Genomic DNA, 17,517 nt, shown 5'->3' with positions numbered 1-17,517 from the left:
TTTAAAAATGGTGATTGAAGTCCCTATCACAAAAAAAATCAAACGAGATTCTGTACATGCAAGCTGTACAACTATACAGTGTTTAAGAGTGGCTATTATTTAAAAACTATTTCTTGTGAAAAACACATTGATTCGTTCTCAAGCACTTAAGTATTTACTTTGTGCTGTTGTAGGCACAGAACTAGGCTGTAATCATTTATTCAGAACAGACTGCCTTTATTCTTTATACATTAGTATAGGTTCTTTGCATACTCTGGATAAAAACTGTTTTATTGATCAATCATGTCTTCCCCCCTCACCCATTATATACTGATCCATTTTCCATTGTAGTCGTATGGGTTTTTATTATAAATTTTAAGTTTATGTTATCAAACCCTTTATTAATTGCATCATTAATGTGATTTTTGTGTTCAATAATCTCAAAATTGGATCCTTTCCAGTTTTCTTTTAGCATGTCAGATTTTTTAAAAAAATGTACTTCCTTGACTCATATGAGGTTTATTGTGATACATTTTTCTCCAACTGCTATAGCTTATTGCCATAGCATTAATCATAATGGCTCCATTTTCCATAATTTTGTTTCATTCAATCTGTTATGTATTATTACATAACATACAAGTGGGGTTTGTATGTGTTTTAAGGTCCTAATTCTATTCCTGCTTTGTTTCTCTGTCTTAAATCAGTATCACTTGTTAAGCCTGATGTGTGTTTTTTAGGTGTGACGGGGTAAGTCGCCCACTGTGACTACCTTTTTCTACAGTGTATTTTCGGCCTTTGTGCTAAGCCTGTTCAGCCTCCCTCCCACTCCCACCAAGAGCCCCCCAGCATCTTCTTGTAATCCCTACGGCTCCGTGGAGAAGGGTTTCAGGAAGTCCTGAGCCCTTCCCCTAATCGGCGCTTCCTCTGGTATGAGTGGTTTAGAGAAAAGGCATCTCTCTAGAGGCTGTTTTGAAGGTAAGATTTCAGTGGACAGGTTATGTGTTTTGCTGGAGATTATACTCACCCAGCCAGTATCAGGCCTTTTCTCTGCCAGCGTCCGAACAAAATCCGGGCCCTGCGGTAAGTAGATTGAGAAATGAAGACAAGATGTGGTCTAGCCCCCCCGTTGGCCTGCTGAGAGGAGCCGGTGACGCCCCACGCCTGCCTCGGGGCACCGCCGTGCAGGGCCAGGAACTTACTCGGGACGGATCCAAAAGCTGCTCTATCTGCCGGTCCTTTCTGCTGTTCTCCTCTTCTAAGCGCCGAAGCTTTGTTCTCATCAGATCCACATTGCTTTTTTGCATGTGTAGTGACTGAAGGAAAGAAGGACCACACACACACACACACACACACACACACACACACACACCCGTGCACACACACACATCCCGGTGAAACACTGAGTTGGAGAGGTGTTTTAAAAGCTGTCTACTTCCCAACCAGGGTGCTGCGTGTGCAGTGGGGGAGGGAGGTCTGGACGTCACAGTGAAGGCTGGGCCGGTGGGTAAATGCCCCATTAGGTGCAGGGCTACCCAGGCAACCAGGAACTCTGCCCCACACAATGCCAGCAGCACCCCTGCCACAGACAAACGCTGCTCCACCAATCGATACTGCCAGCAGCACTTCTGGAAGGTGCCCACGTGACATGCTCTCCTCCACGTCCGTGTGACAAAGCCCATGTTCTTCACACCACATACCATCATAGCCTGATGTCCATTTAAAATTCTTATCCTCAACTAAGGCTCAGTTGGTCAGAGCAGTGGTTCCCAAACGTCTACCTGGGGATGAACTATTCACCAGTCTGTGGTGAACTTAGAGGAAAGACTGTCAGTTTTTCATAAAACTAAGTTTATTCAATTTTTACCACTATCCTGTGTTTTGAAATTATGCCCTTCCTATTATTTCGGACATGTATAGTTCTTTTATGAAATGGTGATGGTAGGGTTATTTTTAAAGTTTGTTTTCAACGGCCTCACTTGAAAAAGCTTTTCCCTAGTCCGGGAAACCCCACAGCCTGAAAAGCGTAAGGTTAAGCCAGCGCTCGTAAGCCTCATCTGGAAATGCCCACACGGGTCAGCTGGTGCCGTGGTTAACTGGCTTCCAGCACCAGCCTGCACCCAAATTAGCCAGTTATCTCGAAGAAGTCCTTCTCCTTTCAGGGGACTCGTAGTTCTCGGAAGAGAGTCTGAAATGTCTGAACACAGCCAGCCCCCGGCACTGGAAAGACAATTCAAAGTGTGCGTCCCACTGAGGGAAGCCTGGGGAGTCGGCCACATGGCCGCAGCCGGCAGGAGAGGTACTGGCCCTCGCAAGTGTTTAGTGAATTAGTCATTAATGTACGGTCGCTGGGACAGATAAGAAATCCAATACCGGGAATTCTGCTTCCAGAAATATGGATTCCAGAAAAGTGCACTCACTTTTGCCTATTTCTCCTGCTTAGCACAGCTAAAAACCCTGTACTAAAGCCCCTTCACGGATTATTTTGTCGCATTCTCACAAAACCCTGTGAAATTGTATTATGATTATCCCCATTTTTCAACAGGAAACTGAGGCATTACCCGCCCGAGAAAAACTACCCTGACGCTCCAGCTCCCAGAGCGACAGAGTCTTGAAGATAAGACTCCCTCCTCTCTGAAGAGAAGCCTTGGCTTATTTAGTTTGAGTGAAGTCAGCATCGTTTTACCCGGAGACCCAGTTCTGGCCCCAGGCAGCTTCCTCCCGAGAATGTCGCTGCGGCGACTGTTCAGGGCTCTCGGAGCTCACGCGGTTCGGTCCCCTCACCAAGACGGCAACCCTCCCTGCGGCGCCCGATTCGCTTAACACGTCTCAGGACACGGACGTCCTGACTCATCGGGCGGGCCCTGCACTGCTGTGCAGCTCCCGCGGGTGAGGCTGGGTCCCGTCCAGGGGCCCTGGCCCGGTGCCCCTCAGGCGAGATGGCTTCTACACTCCTCACGTGCTCTGGGCACGCTGGCCGCCAACGCCCTGCTTAACCTCTGCTGCCCAGACTGATCACAGCCCTCCGGACGCGGCTCAGCTGGCGGGGGCGGGGGTGGGGTGGGGACGGCAGGTCTGTGAACAGACTCGTGATGGAAGGGAAGGAACCCCGGTCGCTTCTCCAGCGGCACAAGAATACGTGTGGCTGCTAAAGACCGGTGTGGTGTCGCGGTGACGGTGAAGCAGATGAGGATGACACCATTTACTGCAGTGCAGTTTGTGCCTTAGGGGACGGGTGGCAGATGACCTTGATTGAAATCCTGGTTCTACTACTGGTTAACCTTGGGTAGACTACTCACCTCTCTGAATCTCAAGGCTATGACCTCTCTCTCGGGGCCCTTGTGGGCATCAACTGAGATCAGGCCTGTGAAATGCCCTTAACGCCAAAGAATTACGCAAACGGGAAGTTATTGATAATAATAACACCAAAAGACCTATCATAAGGCCAAGTCTCAGGGCGCAGAGGGACTGGGGTTAATCTAGCCCTCCCCGAGTGCTGTCCGCCACGGGGGCTGGAGAAGCAGAGCACGACGGGCTCTAACCGATGTCCAGGCTCCTCTCACAGCGGGCTCGAGGCCCTCCGTGAGCCAGTGTCGCCCTGCTGCTCAGGCACCGGGCCAGGGTGTAAACTCAGCTGTCACTCTACAGCTCCTATTCTTCCCACATGACACATCCCAGCACAGGTGTGACTTTCCATCCACGTTACCAAGGGCTTTCCCGCTTAAAGTCAACAGAGAACAGAGGGAAACGCTACCTTCTTCAGCTCAATGATCTCGTCATACATGTCCTCCTTCTCTCTGTAGACAGGGGTCCCAGGAACATAACCTGCAGGGAGACACACAACCCTCTGAAAAGACTGTCTGCAAAGTAGAAGGAATTTTTGGCCATGCCTTAAGGGAAACCTGGAGATTAATGAAATTATCCTTTTTTTTTTTTTTTTTTTTACTTCTTTCCCCAGAAGTAAGGAAACCAAAACCGGTATTGATATAGAAAGAAAAAACAAGAGAAAACTAAAAGATGTGAACACGGGGCTTAATTATAGTAAAAGGATTAACGGAGGGAGTCAAAAGGAAAAGTGATGTCTTTAGATTTTAAACAGCAAACAGATAAAAAGACAAAAACAAACGTGGTCATGTCATCACACAGATGACAGCACCCAGTCCTATGTCTAACGGTAGGTACAGCGTACACTGGTCTCTGCTTCCATGTGATCCCTAACGGGTCAGGACCCGGAAACACACCAGCCTGAAACAGCGCTGCCAGCTAGCAGTGCGGCAAGGTGACCATCCCTGGCACCAGGACAAGGTTCCTCTGTGCTTCCCACGGGGCCAGGGCCGACAAGAAAAGCAGTAAAGCTGAGGGAGGAAGCACGTGGGTAAGACCAGACAGGAAGACAGAAACATGAAAACCAACCGATTCTTTTCGGTGAGATCTGGGGTTTTTATTATCCTTGCAGTTTTCATTTCTGAGATTGTTTATACAACAAATTTAAATACAACTCTAAGTCTAGGGAGCTAGGCACCGCTGAAGCCCGGGACGATGTCTCTGTCCACATCGGGAAAGCCGCTTTCTAGGAGGGCAGGATGGACTTTCAGGGGTCACTGTCCTCAGGACACTCCGACTGAGGGAGCCCCAGGTCTCACTTTGTCAGAGCACACCCACCAATCCCCACGCCCTTCCGCTCTGCTTTCCCTCAGTCGTGGCCGTGTCATCATCAACGTGCTCACCGTGGCTGGCAGAACGCCTGAGATTTGACCTCTTCATTCTTTCAGCTTCGGTCAAATAGTCAGGGGTGCTGCTGGGGGGCGGGGGTTGGTCCATGCACGCTCCAAGGTGAAGTCTGATTTCAGGGCTGGGGTCAGACTTCCTGGTTTCGACGTGCATGGATTTAATATGACAGGTACAAGCAGAGACAACGGAAGGCGCTGTCTCTAATAATCAGTCTTCAGGGTTGATGAAAGCTTAGGGAGACCAGTGGTGTGTGAGAAACGTCCAGCCACCGGCCCGCAAAATAAACAAAGCCCTGATGTGTGGCGTTTGCCCACTCCCGGGGTGTGCGTATCCCCGGCACACCCAATCTCAAGCTGCCGGCGTGACGTGGGACAGCTCACACAACTCCTCAAGCCAGCAGGAGCAGCTCCAACACACGACTGCCCGCGGCGCCCAGACAAGCCAGGACGCAGGCGGCAAACGTCAGGAAACACACCACATGCTGCGTGAAAGCCGGGAGGCGCGATGTCGTTGAGAAGATCAAAAACAGCGCGGCTCAAACGAGTTGTATTAAACGCTCTGTGCCGAGTCACCACCCGAGATTTCTAAGACGCTTCTCTTGAGCAGGAAGGGTTTCTCCCGGGCGACCACATACCTTGCTTTGAGCTTCCCAGCCACAGCTTCTGGGGCGTTAAGGACATTCGGCTCCCGAGAGGCACGGTCCCCGCTGTCCTCAGAGATCTCCAGGAGGCCACTTTTCTCGGCTTAGACTGATAAGGCGACTCTAAAAAGCCAATGTGTGGTTTTAGAGGTGCAAAGTATCGATGCCCGCTCAACACAGGTGCTTCAGAGAGACAAAAATGATAAAGCAAAATATTCACAAGGGCATGACAACCCCAGATGAACACATTCTGACAAAAATTAAAACTATAGTTATGATTTGTAGGTATACTTACATTTGTTTTTTACTTTTTATTATAGAGAAATAATGGGACATTTATTTTAAAATATGAATCTAAAATTCTACCAATATTACAGTACTTAATTTCCTATTCAATTTTTTCAGATGCATATGTATTTTTATATAGTTGCAGTCATAGTGAACACACAACTTTGTATCCTTTATACTTAACACTGTAAATATTTTTTCATGTTGTTGTCAATACACAGCATGCAAGTAATAATATTTAGAACTTGATATGTAAAACGGCTAGAAGAAATGAGAAAAAAATTATATTTTTCCAGGGCATTTTTGAATTTGTCATCAAAACAATGGAAAGGTTTTAAAATTATATTTTAATCTGGAATCTTACCTCTAATTATGTGAAATATGGAGATTATGCAAACTTATGCAAAACCAAGCTATGCATAAAACATGCTTATATTTCTTAAATACCAAAGAAATTTATATCTGTAGAAGGTCCTGGGATTCTAAATCTAATACATTTAATTTTTAAAATTTCTAAGACTTTTCCATGGCTTCAGAATTTATGGAAAATTTCCCATTATTGTTTAGGGTGAAGGAGTAAAGACACATTGGACCCTGAGGCATTTCCACTCATCCAGGACCACCGTGCTCCACTTCCAGGATATTTGGAAGGCCTTCCAAACTTTAAATGTGCATTTAAGTGCTCATTTACAAAGGTAAATTAGTGATTGGAAAAAACCCACAAATGACATTTCCCTCCTAAATGTATGGGATTTATCGATAAATAGTAAGAATTCCCAAACATGTACGCCTATGGATAGAGCTGTGAAGGAAGAAGAAAAAAGGCAGCAGGCGGTGGAAACCTGTTGGCGTGGAAGGACCGGAAACTGGCCGCCATCCTCGGAGTGCTGTGAGGCCCGAAAATCTGAGCGCGCCGGGAGCTGCAAACCCACGTGGCCCCGGACTGGGCAGTGAAGAGAACCACTTACGAAGTGAACAGGGCAGGCATGACTCCTGCTGTCACAGCCCGGAAATCAGACAGGTGCACACCTATTAAGGGAGTGTTAGGAGGGCGGGCTGGGGGTGCCCCAGGGAGGGGACACAGAGCGTCCTGTCGCCGTGTCCATGCTGGATGAGCAAGGTGCCTGGAATAAGCACTGGTGCGGGGACAGGCGTCAGGCGTGGCCGGGGGAGAGCACGGCGGGGGGCGGGCAGGGGCAGAGCCACTGAGTGACGGCACACCTCTTTGGGGGTTTTAATGCTTTGGGGGTTCTGGCCATCCTAAATTACGTGAAACACAATTCTGACATTTATAGAAATCGAGATAAAAGTAATTTGATTACTAGCATTTTCAACACTTGAAATGCTTGACTTCCAGCAAGAATAATGAGAGATGTCTCACATTTACCATAGGTACTTTCTAGACAAGAAGGACTGAAACAAAATGTTCTGAAAAGAGAAGGTTTAAAACACAAACACCCATACTTTCACTTTATGTCAATTCTCAATTTTCTCCACGAAAGGAGAGCCAGGACCTCCAAAATCCAAATTGCTAGATGGTTTCTTTCTTTTATTTTTTTAAAATATTTTTCTACTTTCAAGTAAGACGTACTAGAGTATAATATGTCTTTATACTTTTTTTTTAAAAGGAATTCCTTTATTTTTATTTTTATTTATTTATTTATTTTTAAAATTTATTTATTTTTGGCTGTGTCGGGTCTTCGTTTCTGTGCAAGGGCTTTCTCTAGTTGTGGCAAGCGGGGGCCACTCTTCATCGCGGTGTGCGGGCCTCTCACTATCGCGGCCTCTCTTGTTGCGGAGCACAGGCTCCAGACGCGCAGGCTCAGTAGTTGTGGCTCACGGGCCTAGTTGCTCCGCAGCATGTGGGATCTTCCCAGACCAGGGCTCGAACCTGTGTCCCCTGCATTGGCAGGCAGATTCTCAACTACTGTGCCACCAGGGAAGCCCTAGATGGTTTCTTTCTAACGCTTGTATTTGTTTGTAATATAAAACATGCTTTCTTCTCTTTGCAGGAATTTATCTTTCTGATTATGTTGTTCCTGGGCTAATATGAAAGTTCACTTGTATTCTCTGAGTGTGTCATATATAAGACAGTATGTTTCAAATACTTACGTATATAAGAAATGTAAGCATACACATATTGTACATACACGCATAGATAATAAGTCAGGCAAGGCCACAGGCTTGTGGGCAGCAAAAGGAAGCCAATCTAGGATTTGGTTTATCACAAAGGCCTCGGGAAACATAAAATTCAGCATAGCACCCAGATGAATAGCTTTGTGTCTCGAGGAATAAATCCTGCGTTTTCTTCACTTTGGCAGTGCTGGGAAGCGTATGGCGACTTGAGAAAGAGAACATGAAAGGCCGAGAAGCACGGTGTGTGTGGGAGGGAGGAGGGGGGCTCAATGGGACAGTGAGCGCTCCGGACCTCAGCCCTCGCTGGACCTCCTCCCACTGGGACGCCTGCGGGGGGGCGGTGACCCCGGGAGTGAGCGCCTGAGGTCCCAACACGAAACGGAGCCAAGTGGCAGAAGGGTCGTGCCTCAGTGACCCTAAGGGTTCAGAGAAGAAAGTGCTCCTGATCTTCCTCGCAGGACACTGGGGAAGGAAGGCTTCCAACCACCATTTTCTGAGTTAAACTGTGGAAACTTGAGGGACGGGGGCCTGGTCATACTTACTCGGTGATGTAGGGGGAGGTTTGTGGAAACTTTTCCTTTTTGCTTTCTGAAAGAAAGAACAAACGATGGAAAGTAGGTTGAGCCTTCTCGAGCAGCCCAAACGGTCCCAACCAGGAAGCACCGGTGTGTTCAGAATGGGCGGGGGCGGTAGATTAACTGGCCAAAGCAGAGTGCAAGCAAAGGAGGGAACCGGGCACAGGGAGGCGCCCCCAGACACAGAAGCAGCAGCCCAGCCTGCGTCCAGCGGAGACGAACGTGTGCCGACTCAAATCCGCCCTGAAGGTACCACCAGCTGTCCCCACGCCACCCTGGAGCACGGGGGCGTGACTGTCCGCAGGGGGGACTCAGCAAGATGAAACGTGAGAGTGAGGCAGAGGGGAAGGTGCAGCAGGAGTGGCCCGCCTGGAACCCGGGGGCCCCTTCCGTGCCTTCTTCCCCGATCTGCTTCACACCGGACAGAGAATCCCACTTACTTCCCTGCCGGTGGGAATACTGAAGTGCTCCGTGCAGGCTGACTTTCCCCCAGGAGATTGGTCCGGATCCCTCCTCCTCCCGGGAGCATCTTGGGCCCGTGCCCTCAGTGGCGTGGAGGGAACACTCTGAGCTCTGCGGAGGTCCTGCGCCTCAGACAACAGGCCCAGGGTGCTGCCCCTGGCGTCCCCAGAGCTGCGGTGGGACGTGCTGGGGCCGCCTTCCCCCAGGGCTACGTGCTGTGGTTAGGCTAGAATTTATCTGCTGGGAGGCGAGCACCTGCCAAGGTTTCCTTTCTCACACCTCAGCCTCCGACTGCATCATGGAGCTCTGCTCCCGCCCCTCCCACCCCCGTTACGTGTCAGGATTGGGGGGCTGGGGGTGGGGGGAGTGCGGGCCAAACCCAGATGCAGGATAGGAACTTGTCATCAGCCTCAAAAGTACTCAGCTCACGACTAACTTCTGGGTAAAAGTTTTAAAATCATAATCTAAGTTATTCAAATCCACCTGAGGTTTTGGAGCCTTTCAAACTCGGAGCAGCATTTGGAATTTGTGATGGGGCGCTACACACAGCACTTGTGGGGAGGCCGCGTGTAAGCGTGTGAGTACCGTGGAAGGGGAAACCCGGGCAGCCACGGCCCCCTCCCCCGCACTCACCGTCTCGGAGTCAGAGTCGAAGGTTATTGCAGACAGGCTGTCATCCCCCTGGAGGAAGAGATGCAAACAGCGAAAGCTTCAGGCGCCAGCTTGGCTCTACAGTCACCCTGACAGAGCGGGAGCGGCCGGGCCAGGCCGTGCTGCGGCCGCAGAGCCCCCATCCAGCTCAGACCATCCGCCCACGACACTCACAGCAGGAGCGGCCAGTCTGTCCCGTCGCATCCGGAGGCACGGGTGGGGACACAGAACAAAACTCTGCTGGCAGGGCTGCTCCAGGCCTGTCAGTCTAGTGACACCACCTCCACAGAATTGACAAACGCTTCTGTTTTTTTTTTTAACTTAATTGAAGTATAGTTGGTTTACAATACTGTGTTAGTTTCAGCTGTACAGCAGTGATTCAGTTACATATATACGTATTTCAGATTCTTTTCATTATAGGCTATTACAAGATATTGAATATAGTTCCCTGAGCTACACAGAAAATCCTTGTTGTTTATCTATTTTATATACAGTAGCGTGTATCTGTTAGTCCCATATTCCTGATTTATCCCTCCCCCAACGAACGGTTCTTGATAAAAGGATTTCATCTTTGTATCAAAGCACAAGGAACCTGTGACTGCATCCTGGTGAGAACCAATCAAAGTCATTCACGTATCCATCAGTACACGAGTTATTTGGGCGTATAGAGGTTCCTACCTTCTGATTCCAGTGATCTGCCCTGGCCCAGGGAGTAAAATAAAATCTGTACTAACACCAGCACTAGCATGTCAAGGAGAAAAGGGAACTTTCCCAAGAGAATGACGTGTCTGTGTTAACACACTTACTCAGGTTTAAACCCTACAAAGAGAGAAAGCAGAACAATTTCTAAAATCCCTTCACCATACTGTACAGTTGACCTAAACTGCTGATACTGAAGTTAGGACTGAATGCCTCTATTATGAACCAATAATGCCGTATCCGGGTGGCGGTGTAATTACGTTTCAGCGAGCTGTGTGGAGTGTAGCTGAGTCCATGTAGGGCTGTAGCGGGACTGGACTGCATTCTGGAAAGCCCGTGTATCGTCTACAAGGTTAACTATCGGTACATTCGCAACAGTTCTGCTAGCCGCTTGAACTTTTACTAAAAACGTACGGCCGCACAATCACACGGACAGGGGGCAGCTGTAACAGGGGGCACCCTTCCGGTACGCGCCTCTTAAACAAGGAGAGTCCAGCGTAAGCGTGCAAGGGGACTGGATTCGGGGGACGAGGGGAAGGTAGTGCGTTCCAAACAAACAGAATCTTTAAAAAATCAGCCACTGAATTAGTTTTTTGATGTCATTAAACAGGTGACATTTTAAGGTATAAATAGCAAACGATAGTTATAAAGTTTTCATTGAACCAAGTATATGGAAATGATGTGCAAAATTGAGGCAGGAGGGGCTTCCCTGGTGGCGCAGTGGTTGAGAATCTGCCTGCCAATGCAGGGGACACGGGTTCAAGCCCTGGTCTGGGGAGATCCCACACGCCGCGGAGCAACTAAGCCCGTGTGCCACAACTACTGAGCCTGCGCGTCTGGAGCCTGTGCTCCGCAACAAGAGAGGCTGCGATAGTGAAAGGCCTGTGCACCGCGATGAAGAGTGGCCCCCGCTCTCCGCAACTAGAGAAAGCCCTCGCACAGAAACGAAGACCCAACACAGCCAAAAATAAATAAATAAATAAATAAATTAATTAATTAAAAATTGAGGCAGGAAGGCAGGGAACTGGTATACACACGATGTAGGAGATCAGGAAAGCCAGTCAAAAGCTCAGTCTTGGTCCCCTGGCATCACAAAGGACAGCCCGCCAAGCATGAAGGTGAGTTGTTAACAACTGCACAGAAAAGTAGCAACACTTTCTTTTGTGAATACTTGTCACTCTTCTCTGTTCTGAATAAAGTCTCAAAAACTTTTTAAGGACCTGCAGTTTCTACGAGGGAAGGAGGTTATGTGTGTGGTGAACGAAACAAAGTGGTCTCTGTCTTCATAGGTGGGCTCACCCACACCATCGCTTTCCCCCCCAGTCAGTCCCCCTCAAACTCTGCTACCCTCCATCCTGCCAGTCAGAAGGAACTAAAGAAGCAAAATATAAGTATCTGAAATCATAGAACAGCCCAAGATCCACCCCTTCAGTCAGCAGCATGAAAGAGACCATATACAGTATTTAAAAAAAAACAACAGAGCACGTTAACGGCCGAGTCATTCTTCCTTCTCCAAGTATGATCTGAGCTGCCACGCATTCCTGCATGAGATCGCGTTCATGCACCGTGAGTCAGGAATCCGCAGGGCGGCGATGCTGGTCATGTCCCTCACCCCTCTGCATCTCAGCTTCCTCGTCGACAAGGAGGACAACGTTCTCCTACCAGGATTTTCAAACCATTAAATATATACTAATTAAAACACTGGGGAAAAAAAGACACAGTGTCCAGAAAGAGATGCAGGAACAAACGGGGATTTAGTATACGGTAAAAGCGGGGAAGGAATGCATTCATCCAGGAGGCACCTTCCAGAACGGTGGGGTGAGGAGCTTGGAAGGCCCCCCTCCTCAACAAACAACCATTGAACAGAAGAAGCCACGAAACAATCAATCTTTTGCGGTTTCTGGACACTGACCTAAAAGCACACAGCTATGGGGAAAAATTCATTCAAAGAAATCTGCTAAATCCAGGGAAGAACGTCGAGAGTCAGGGGCACCCCTCGGCTCCCCGGCTCCATCTGATAGAAAGGACTCCAGAGGGCTCTCCTCCAGGCGGGCGCGGTCAACACAACTGGGGTGGTGGTGGATCCCCTGCCCCCAGCTCCCAGAAGTAGGGTGTAAGCTCTACCCCAGAGGCGGCAGGCTAAGTCTGCCCCTGTGCTGGTAGGGCAGAGGGTCCACGCAGGGAGGGGCAGGTCCAGAAGGAGTGTCACCGCGGGGAAACACTGCGCTGTCCCTGCTGTGCAGCGGCCCAGAGGTCCGCGCCAAAGGGAGAGGCAGGACGGCAGCTGTGCCGAGGGGACTGACTGTATTTGTACCAGAGAGTGGAGAATTCCACGCCTCCCTGATTCCATTGCCAAGTCGAAGACAAGGTGGGGAGCGATCCCGAGGCCCCCAGCTCCACGGTCACGAAGCAGAGAGCTCACTGGCAGAGCAACCAGAAGGTGAAGAGCTCAGAGCGCCCTCCTGAGGTCGCGGTCAGCCCCGAGGCTCAGGGAGGCCGCCGGCAAGCACCGGAGTGCTGTCAGAGCAGGCTTGGGCCGACTCAGAAACAGTCCCCACGCTGCACCCACATCCACCAAAGGGCGCGAGCCCTGGTGGTGCTGGGGCTTCGGCCAACTGCTGACCAAACCCTGGCTGAATGATAAACTACCCTGACCCGAGAGCAGGCCCCAGGAAGCCAGGCTTCAAAGTACAATGACAGGTCTTCCGTGGTGGCGCAGTGGTTGAGAATCCGCCTGCCAATGCAGGGGGCACGGGTTCGAGCCCTGGTCTGGGAAGATCCCACATGCCGCGGAGCAACTAGGCCCGTGAGCCACAACTACTGAGCCTGCGCGTCTGGAGCCTGTGCTCCGCAGCAAGAGAGGCCGCGATAGTGAGAGGCCCGCGCACCGCGATGAAGAGCGGCCCCCGCTTGCCGCAACTACAGAAAGCCCTCGCACAGAAACGAAGACCCAACACAGCCAAAAACAAATAAATAAATAAATAAATAAATAAACAAATTAAAAAAAAAAAAAAGAAAACTTTGAAGTACAGTGACAGACATCCCCGGAAGTCCAGAGAACCACACGCATGTCCAAGGATGCCCTCTCAGGAGAGATGGGAGAGGGAAAATCCATATGCGCTAGTTCCCCGTTGCACGTGGGCAAAAATGTAAACCCCTGAACTGTGACAGCAGCCTACACACACACATACACACACAGCACTCAATGGTTAAGGGCAAAAATCTGACCGGCCCAGGGAGTGAAACACAACCTCTGACCAACAAGTGGCTTCTGCTGACCCAAGGGTAACCCCTAGGTAGTTGGGCTAAAAGATTTAAACAAGAAAAAATCTGAGACGGGAACAGAGGCCGCACGGTGCGGGGACATCGACTTCACACAGTTAGCTCAGTCAAGTCACTCGTCAAATAAACGAACCACTGAGCAAACCACATCAACCCCTGGGGAGGAGTTGCTGTAATATATTATCTAAATGTCTAGTTTTCAACAAAAATCTATGAGATACAGAGAAACAGGAAAGTGTGACCAATATACAGGGGGAAAGAGCAGGCAATAGAAACTACTTTTGAAGGGCCCAGATGATGGACCTGGCGGACAAAGGCTTCTAGAGCAGGGAGAGCCGTAGAGCAGGGAACAGAGAAGCTTACAAGTAGTAAACGCCCTGTAAATGCTCTTATTATCTTGCTCTAGAAACTGTGAGCCCTTTTAGAAGTGTTGGCCCTTAAGTCACCAGGGACCATGCCCAGGCTCCACTTCACCCCTGTGGCACTGCCCTGGCCAGCGGGGCCTGCTCACGGCCACGGCACAGTGGGCTCCCTGGCACCGCGGTAAGTGCTCTGTGAAGTTCACGAGCAAGCCCAGCGGCGGCTGTGTTCCAAGGGACTCGGGGGACTGGACAGACTGGACAGTGCCTGTTCACAAGAGGTTCTTGTCTGCTTGAGAACAGACGTAAGCTCAGCAGAGAAATCGCCAGTTAGCCTGGGCCAAGGGCGGCCAGTCTCCTAAATGCCCGAAGAGCCCTGCCCCAGCCTCTTCCACAGACTGGGTTCCTGGAGACCAAGGCACTGGGGCTCAGCTTGTCTTTGTGTCCTCAGAGGCCGGCATGTATAAGGGGCTTAACAAACGCTTCTATGTGCAAGAACGTTTACAGCAGCATTGTTTCTAACAGCACAAACGTGAAAACAAGAGAGTAAAAGCAGGCTTCCCTGGTGGTGCAGTGGTTAAGAATCTGCCTGCCAATGCACAGGACACGGGTTCGAGCCCTGGTCCGGGAAGATCCCACATGCCACGGAGCAACTAAGCCCATGCGCCAAAACTACGAAGCCTGTGCTCTAGAGCCTGAGCTCGGCAACAAGAGAAGCCACCGAATGAGAAGCCCTCGCACTGCAAGGAAGAGTAGCCCCGGTTCGCCGCAATTAGAGAAAGCCCGCGCGCAGCAATGAAGACCCAATGCAGCCAATAATAAATGTAAATAAAATCAATAAATTAAAAAAAAGAGAGTAAAAGCAAGGAAATGGAGAGTTAAAATAGGGGTATCCTATTAGGTTAGCGTTTTTATTTTTATTTTTAAAAAATATTATCTTTCCATTTTTGCATGAGGAATAACTGTCGAGATTATTTATTTATTTATTTATTTAGGCCACGCCACACGGCAGGCGAGATCTTAGTTCCCCCACCAGGGATCAAATCCATGCCCCCTGCAGTGGAAGCACGGAGTCTTAACCACTGGACCGCCAGGGAATTCCCACGTTAGAGTTTTTTAAAAAAAATTTTTTTAAATTGAAGTATAGTTGATTTACAGCATTGTGTTAGTTTCAGGTGTAAAGTGATTCAGTTATATTAGACATATATTTTTTCAAATTCTTTTCCATTATAGGTTATTACAAGATATTGAATATAGTTCCCTGTGCAATACGGTAAATCCTTGCTGTTTACATTCCATATATAAGTGAGATGATACAGTATTTGTCTTTGATGTATTTTTTTTTTTTTTTAATTGAAGTAGAGTTGATTTACAATGTTGTGTTAGTTTCAGGTGTACAGCGAAGTGATTTAGTTATATGTATATATATATAAAGTTAGAATTTTAAAAATCATGTTTTTGAAAATGTGTGGATACGGGAAGATGCTAGGAATAAATGAAATGGCAAAGGTTACAAAACAATATAAATATGATCTCAAGTTTTAAAAAGCATATGAAAAAAAAAAGATGCATTAAAAAAGGTCAGAAGGAAATACACCAAACATTAACTGTGGTTTTCTGTAGGCAGTTAGATTATGGGTAATTGATTTTCTCTACTGGGCACGAATAACGTTTATAATCACAATATGAGAAGTTGAAGGAGCAGTAACTGAGGCCACTGTAGACGGGCAGGCCTTCCAGATGAGGCAGGACTTGGTGCCTTGAGGAACAAGTAGGACACTTCAGCAGCTCCAGTGGCAGCAGCACTGAGCCCCTGCTTGGGGTGAGCTCTGTACAGCCATGCTGGGTACTGCCATCTCTGGGAGAAGGAAGCAAAGTGAGCCAAGTTCCCTTTGTCTGGAGCCCTCCAAAGGCTTCCCACTGTGGCCCGAATAAATTCAAACTCCGTGCATGGCCTGCAAGGCTCTCCATGGTCAGGCCCATGGCTCCCTTCCATCCACACCCATGCCCTTGAGGAGATCCCAGCAACTTTCTTTCAGGCCCTGGAACCACTGCACTTTCCCACCCCAGGACCTTTGCACCTGCTGGTCCCACTGCTCTCTGATCTTTACCAGACTGCCTCCTTCTCATCAGTGACATCAGGACACTCCAACTTCTCAGAGTGGCTGTTCCTGGCACCCAGTCTAAAGCAGCCTCCCCAAACCACCTCCGTTACATGGGCTGTTTTATTTTCTGCAGCGCACTTTCCACTTTCTGACTTGATGGACATGATCTGTTTTTTACCTTGTTCTCCCCCACCCCACCCCACGCCACTGGAATGCAGTTTATTCATCCACAATGATGTCTCCAGCATATGGTTGGCGGGCCAGAAACACTAGGTAAACCAAGTCCCCCGCCCTGGAGGCAAGGGGTGGGCGGACACTTGCGCAGTGAGCTCTGTCACCCGGCGGGCCGCGGTCGCTGGCTCGGCACAGGCCCGGCTTCGCAGGCGCCGAGCAGCGAGGGCGCAGTGTCCATGAGGGCTTCCTGGAAGCGACGGCCAGTGCAAGGACGAGCGGGGGACTAGAGGCGGCTGGAGGCTGGGCGAGGGGCGGCGACGCCCGGCCAGCCGCACGTGGGCGGGGGCCGGAGGCCCGCTCTTATGCGGTAACAATAATGGCAGTAGTCACCGGCGGTCGCCGGCCCTGCGCCCCCTTCCTCCAGCCCGCGCCCCGGCGAGGGGAGGCAGCCAGGGGACCTCCCCGCCCTCCGCGCTTACCGTCTCCGAGGCCGGCTCCCCGGTGCTCAGGGACATGGCGGCGGCGCTGCCCGATCGCCCCTAGGCGCTGCGGGTACGGCCGTCCGGTTCTGGGGCTCCGCCGACCGCCTGGCTGCCAGCAGCCTCGGGGCCTGCCAGCGCGCCCGCCGCGACCCCGCTGCCATGGCAACCGCGCGGGCCCCCCGAGCCCCGGATGTGGCCGGCGCCCCGCGAGGCGGGCCGACCGTAAGCGTGCTCGGGGATCCCCGGCGGGTCAACAGGCTGCGCGCCCAGAGTGTAGGGCGGAGATCGGGGCGGAGCTGGAACAGTCCAGCCGCCGCCGAGGCTGCAATGCGAACCTGTGCACTAGTCACCAGAGCCGGATATTAATATTTATTAGGTTAACGTTAAGGGACAAGGGGCTTCTGCGGTGTCCACGGTCTGCCAGCTCTGAACGCCTGGCATTCAGAAAACCATCTTCCTGATCTCGGTACCTTAGGCTCAAGGGTTCTGATGTAGCCACAGGACAATAAAAAATAAGAGTTTGCAGTCACTGTATTCAGTGTGCATCATGAAGATCTTTAGGCGAGTTGGGCTGCAAAGTTTATTTACATTATTAGCAAGTATAACCTGCCCTTTCTTTTCATACAGACCTCCAAGGGCATCTACTCTGTCCCCCTGCCCTGCTTTATTTTTCCAGCCCCCTGGCCTTTATGATCTACAAGAACTTCCCATGTCTAGCATGTAAGCTCTCTGGGGCAGGGCTGTGTTTTGTTCATGGCTGTATCTCTGTCCTTTGGAACAGGGTCTGGCACATAGCAGGTGCTCAATCAATAGGTATTTGGTGCCCGGCAAGTCATAACTTCTCTGTGCCTGTGTCCTCAAATATAAATTGGAGAAAAGCGTTGTGGTGAGGATCAAATGAGTCAGTATCTCTAAACTGCTTAGTGCAGTTGCCGGTTCCAGAGTGAGCACAGTGTG

General features: G+C 49.9%; 1 protein-coding gene across 1 annotated transcript in view; it reads right to left on the bottom strand.

The window, feature by feature from the left end:
- IQCE (IQ motif containing E) overlaps nucleotides 1-16,751 on the bottom strand; it is a 41,249-nt gene extending 24,498 nt beyond the window's left edge. Inside the window, 9 exon segments of the mRNA XM_059898260.1 lie at nucleotides 1,004-1,054; nucleotides 1,179-1,292; nucleotides 3,731-3,801; nucleotides 4,704-4,785; nucleotides 4,788-4,843; nucleotides 5,342-5,470; nucleotides 8,314-8,359; nucleotides 9,442-9,489; nucleotides 16,558-16,751. Coding sequence (XP_059754243.1) covers nucleotides 1,004-1,054; nucleotides 1,179-1,292; nucleotides 3,731-3,801; nucleotides 4,704-4,785; nucleotides 4,788-4,843; nucleotides 5,342-5,470; nucleotides 8,314-8,359; nucleotides 9,442-9,489; nucleotides 16,558-16,593 — 633 coding nt within the window. The 5' untranslated portion in view covers nucleotides 16,594-16,751.
- Nucleotides 16,752-17,517: the final 766 nt, after the last annotated feature.

The sequence above is a fragment of the Balaenoptera ricei genome, chromosome 15 (assembly GCF_028023285.1).
Source record: "Balaenoptera ricei isolate mBalRic1 chromosome 15, mBalRic1.hap2, whole genome shotgun sequence".
Lineage (NCBI taxonomy): Eukaryota > Metazoa > Chordata > Mammalia > Artiodactyla > Balaenopteridae > Balaenoptera > Balaenoptera ricei.
Note: the sequence above shows the minus strand (reverse complement) of the source record. Positions and strands in the feature narration are given on the sequence as shown.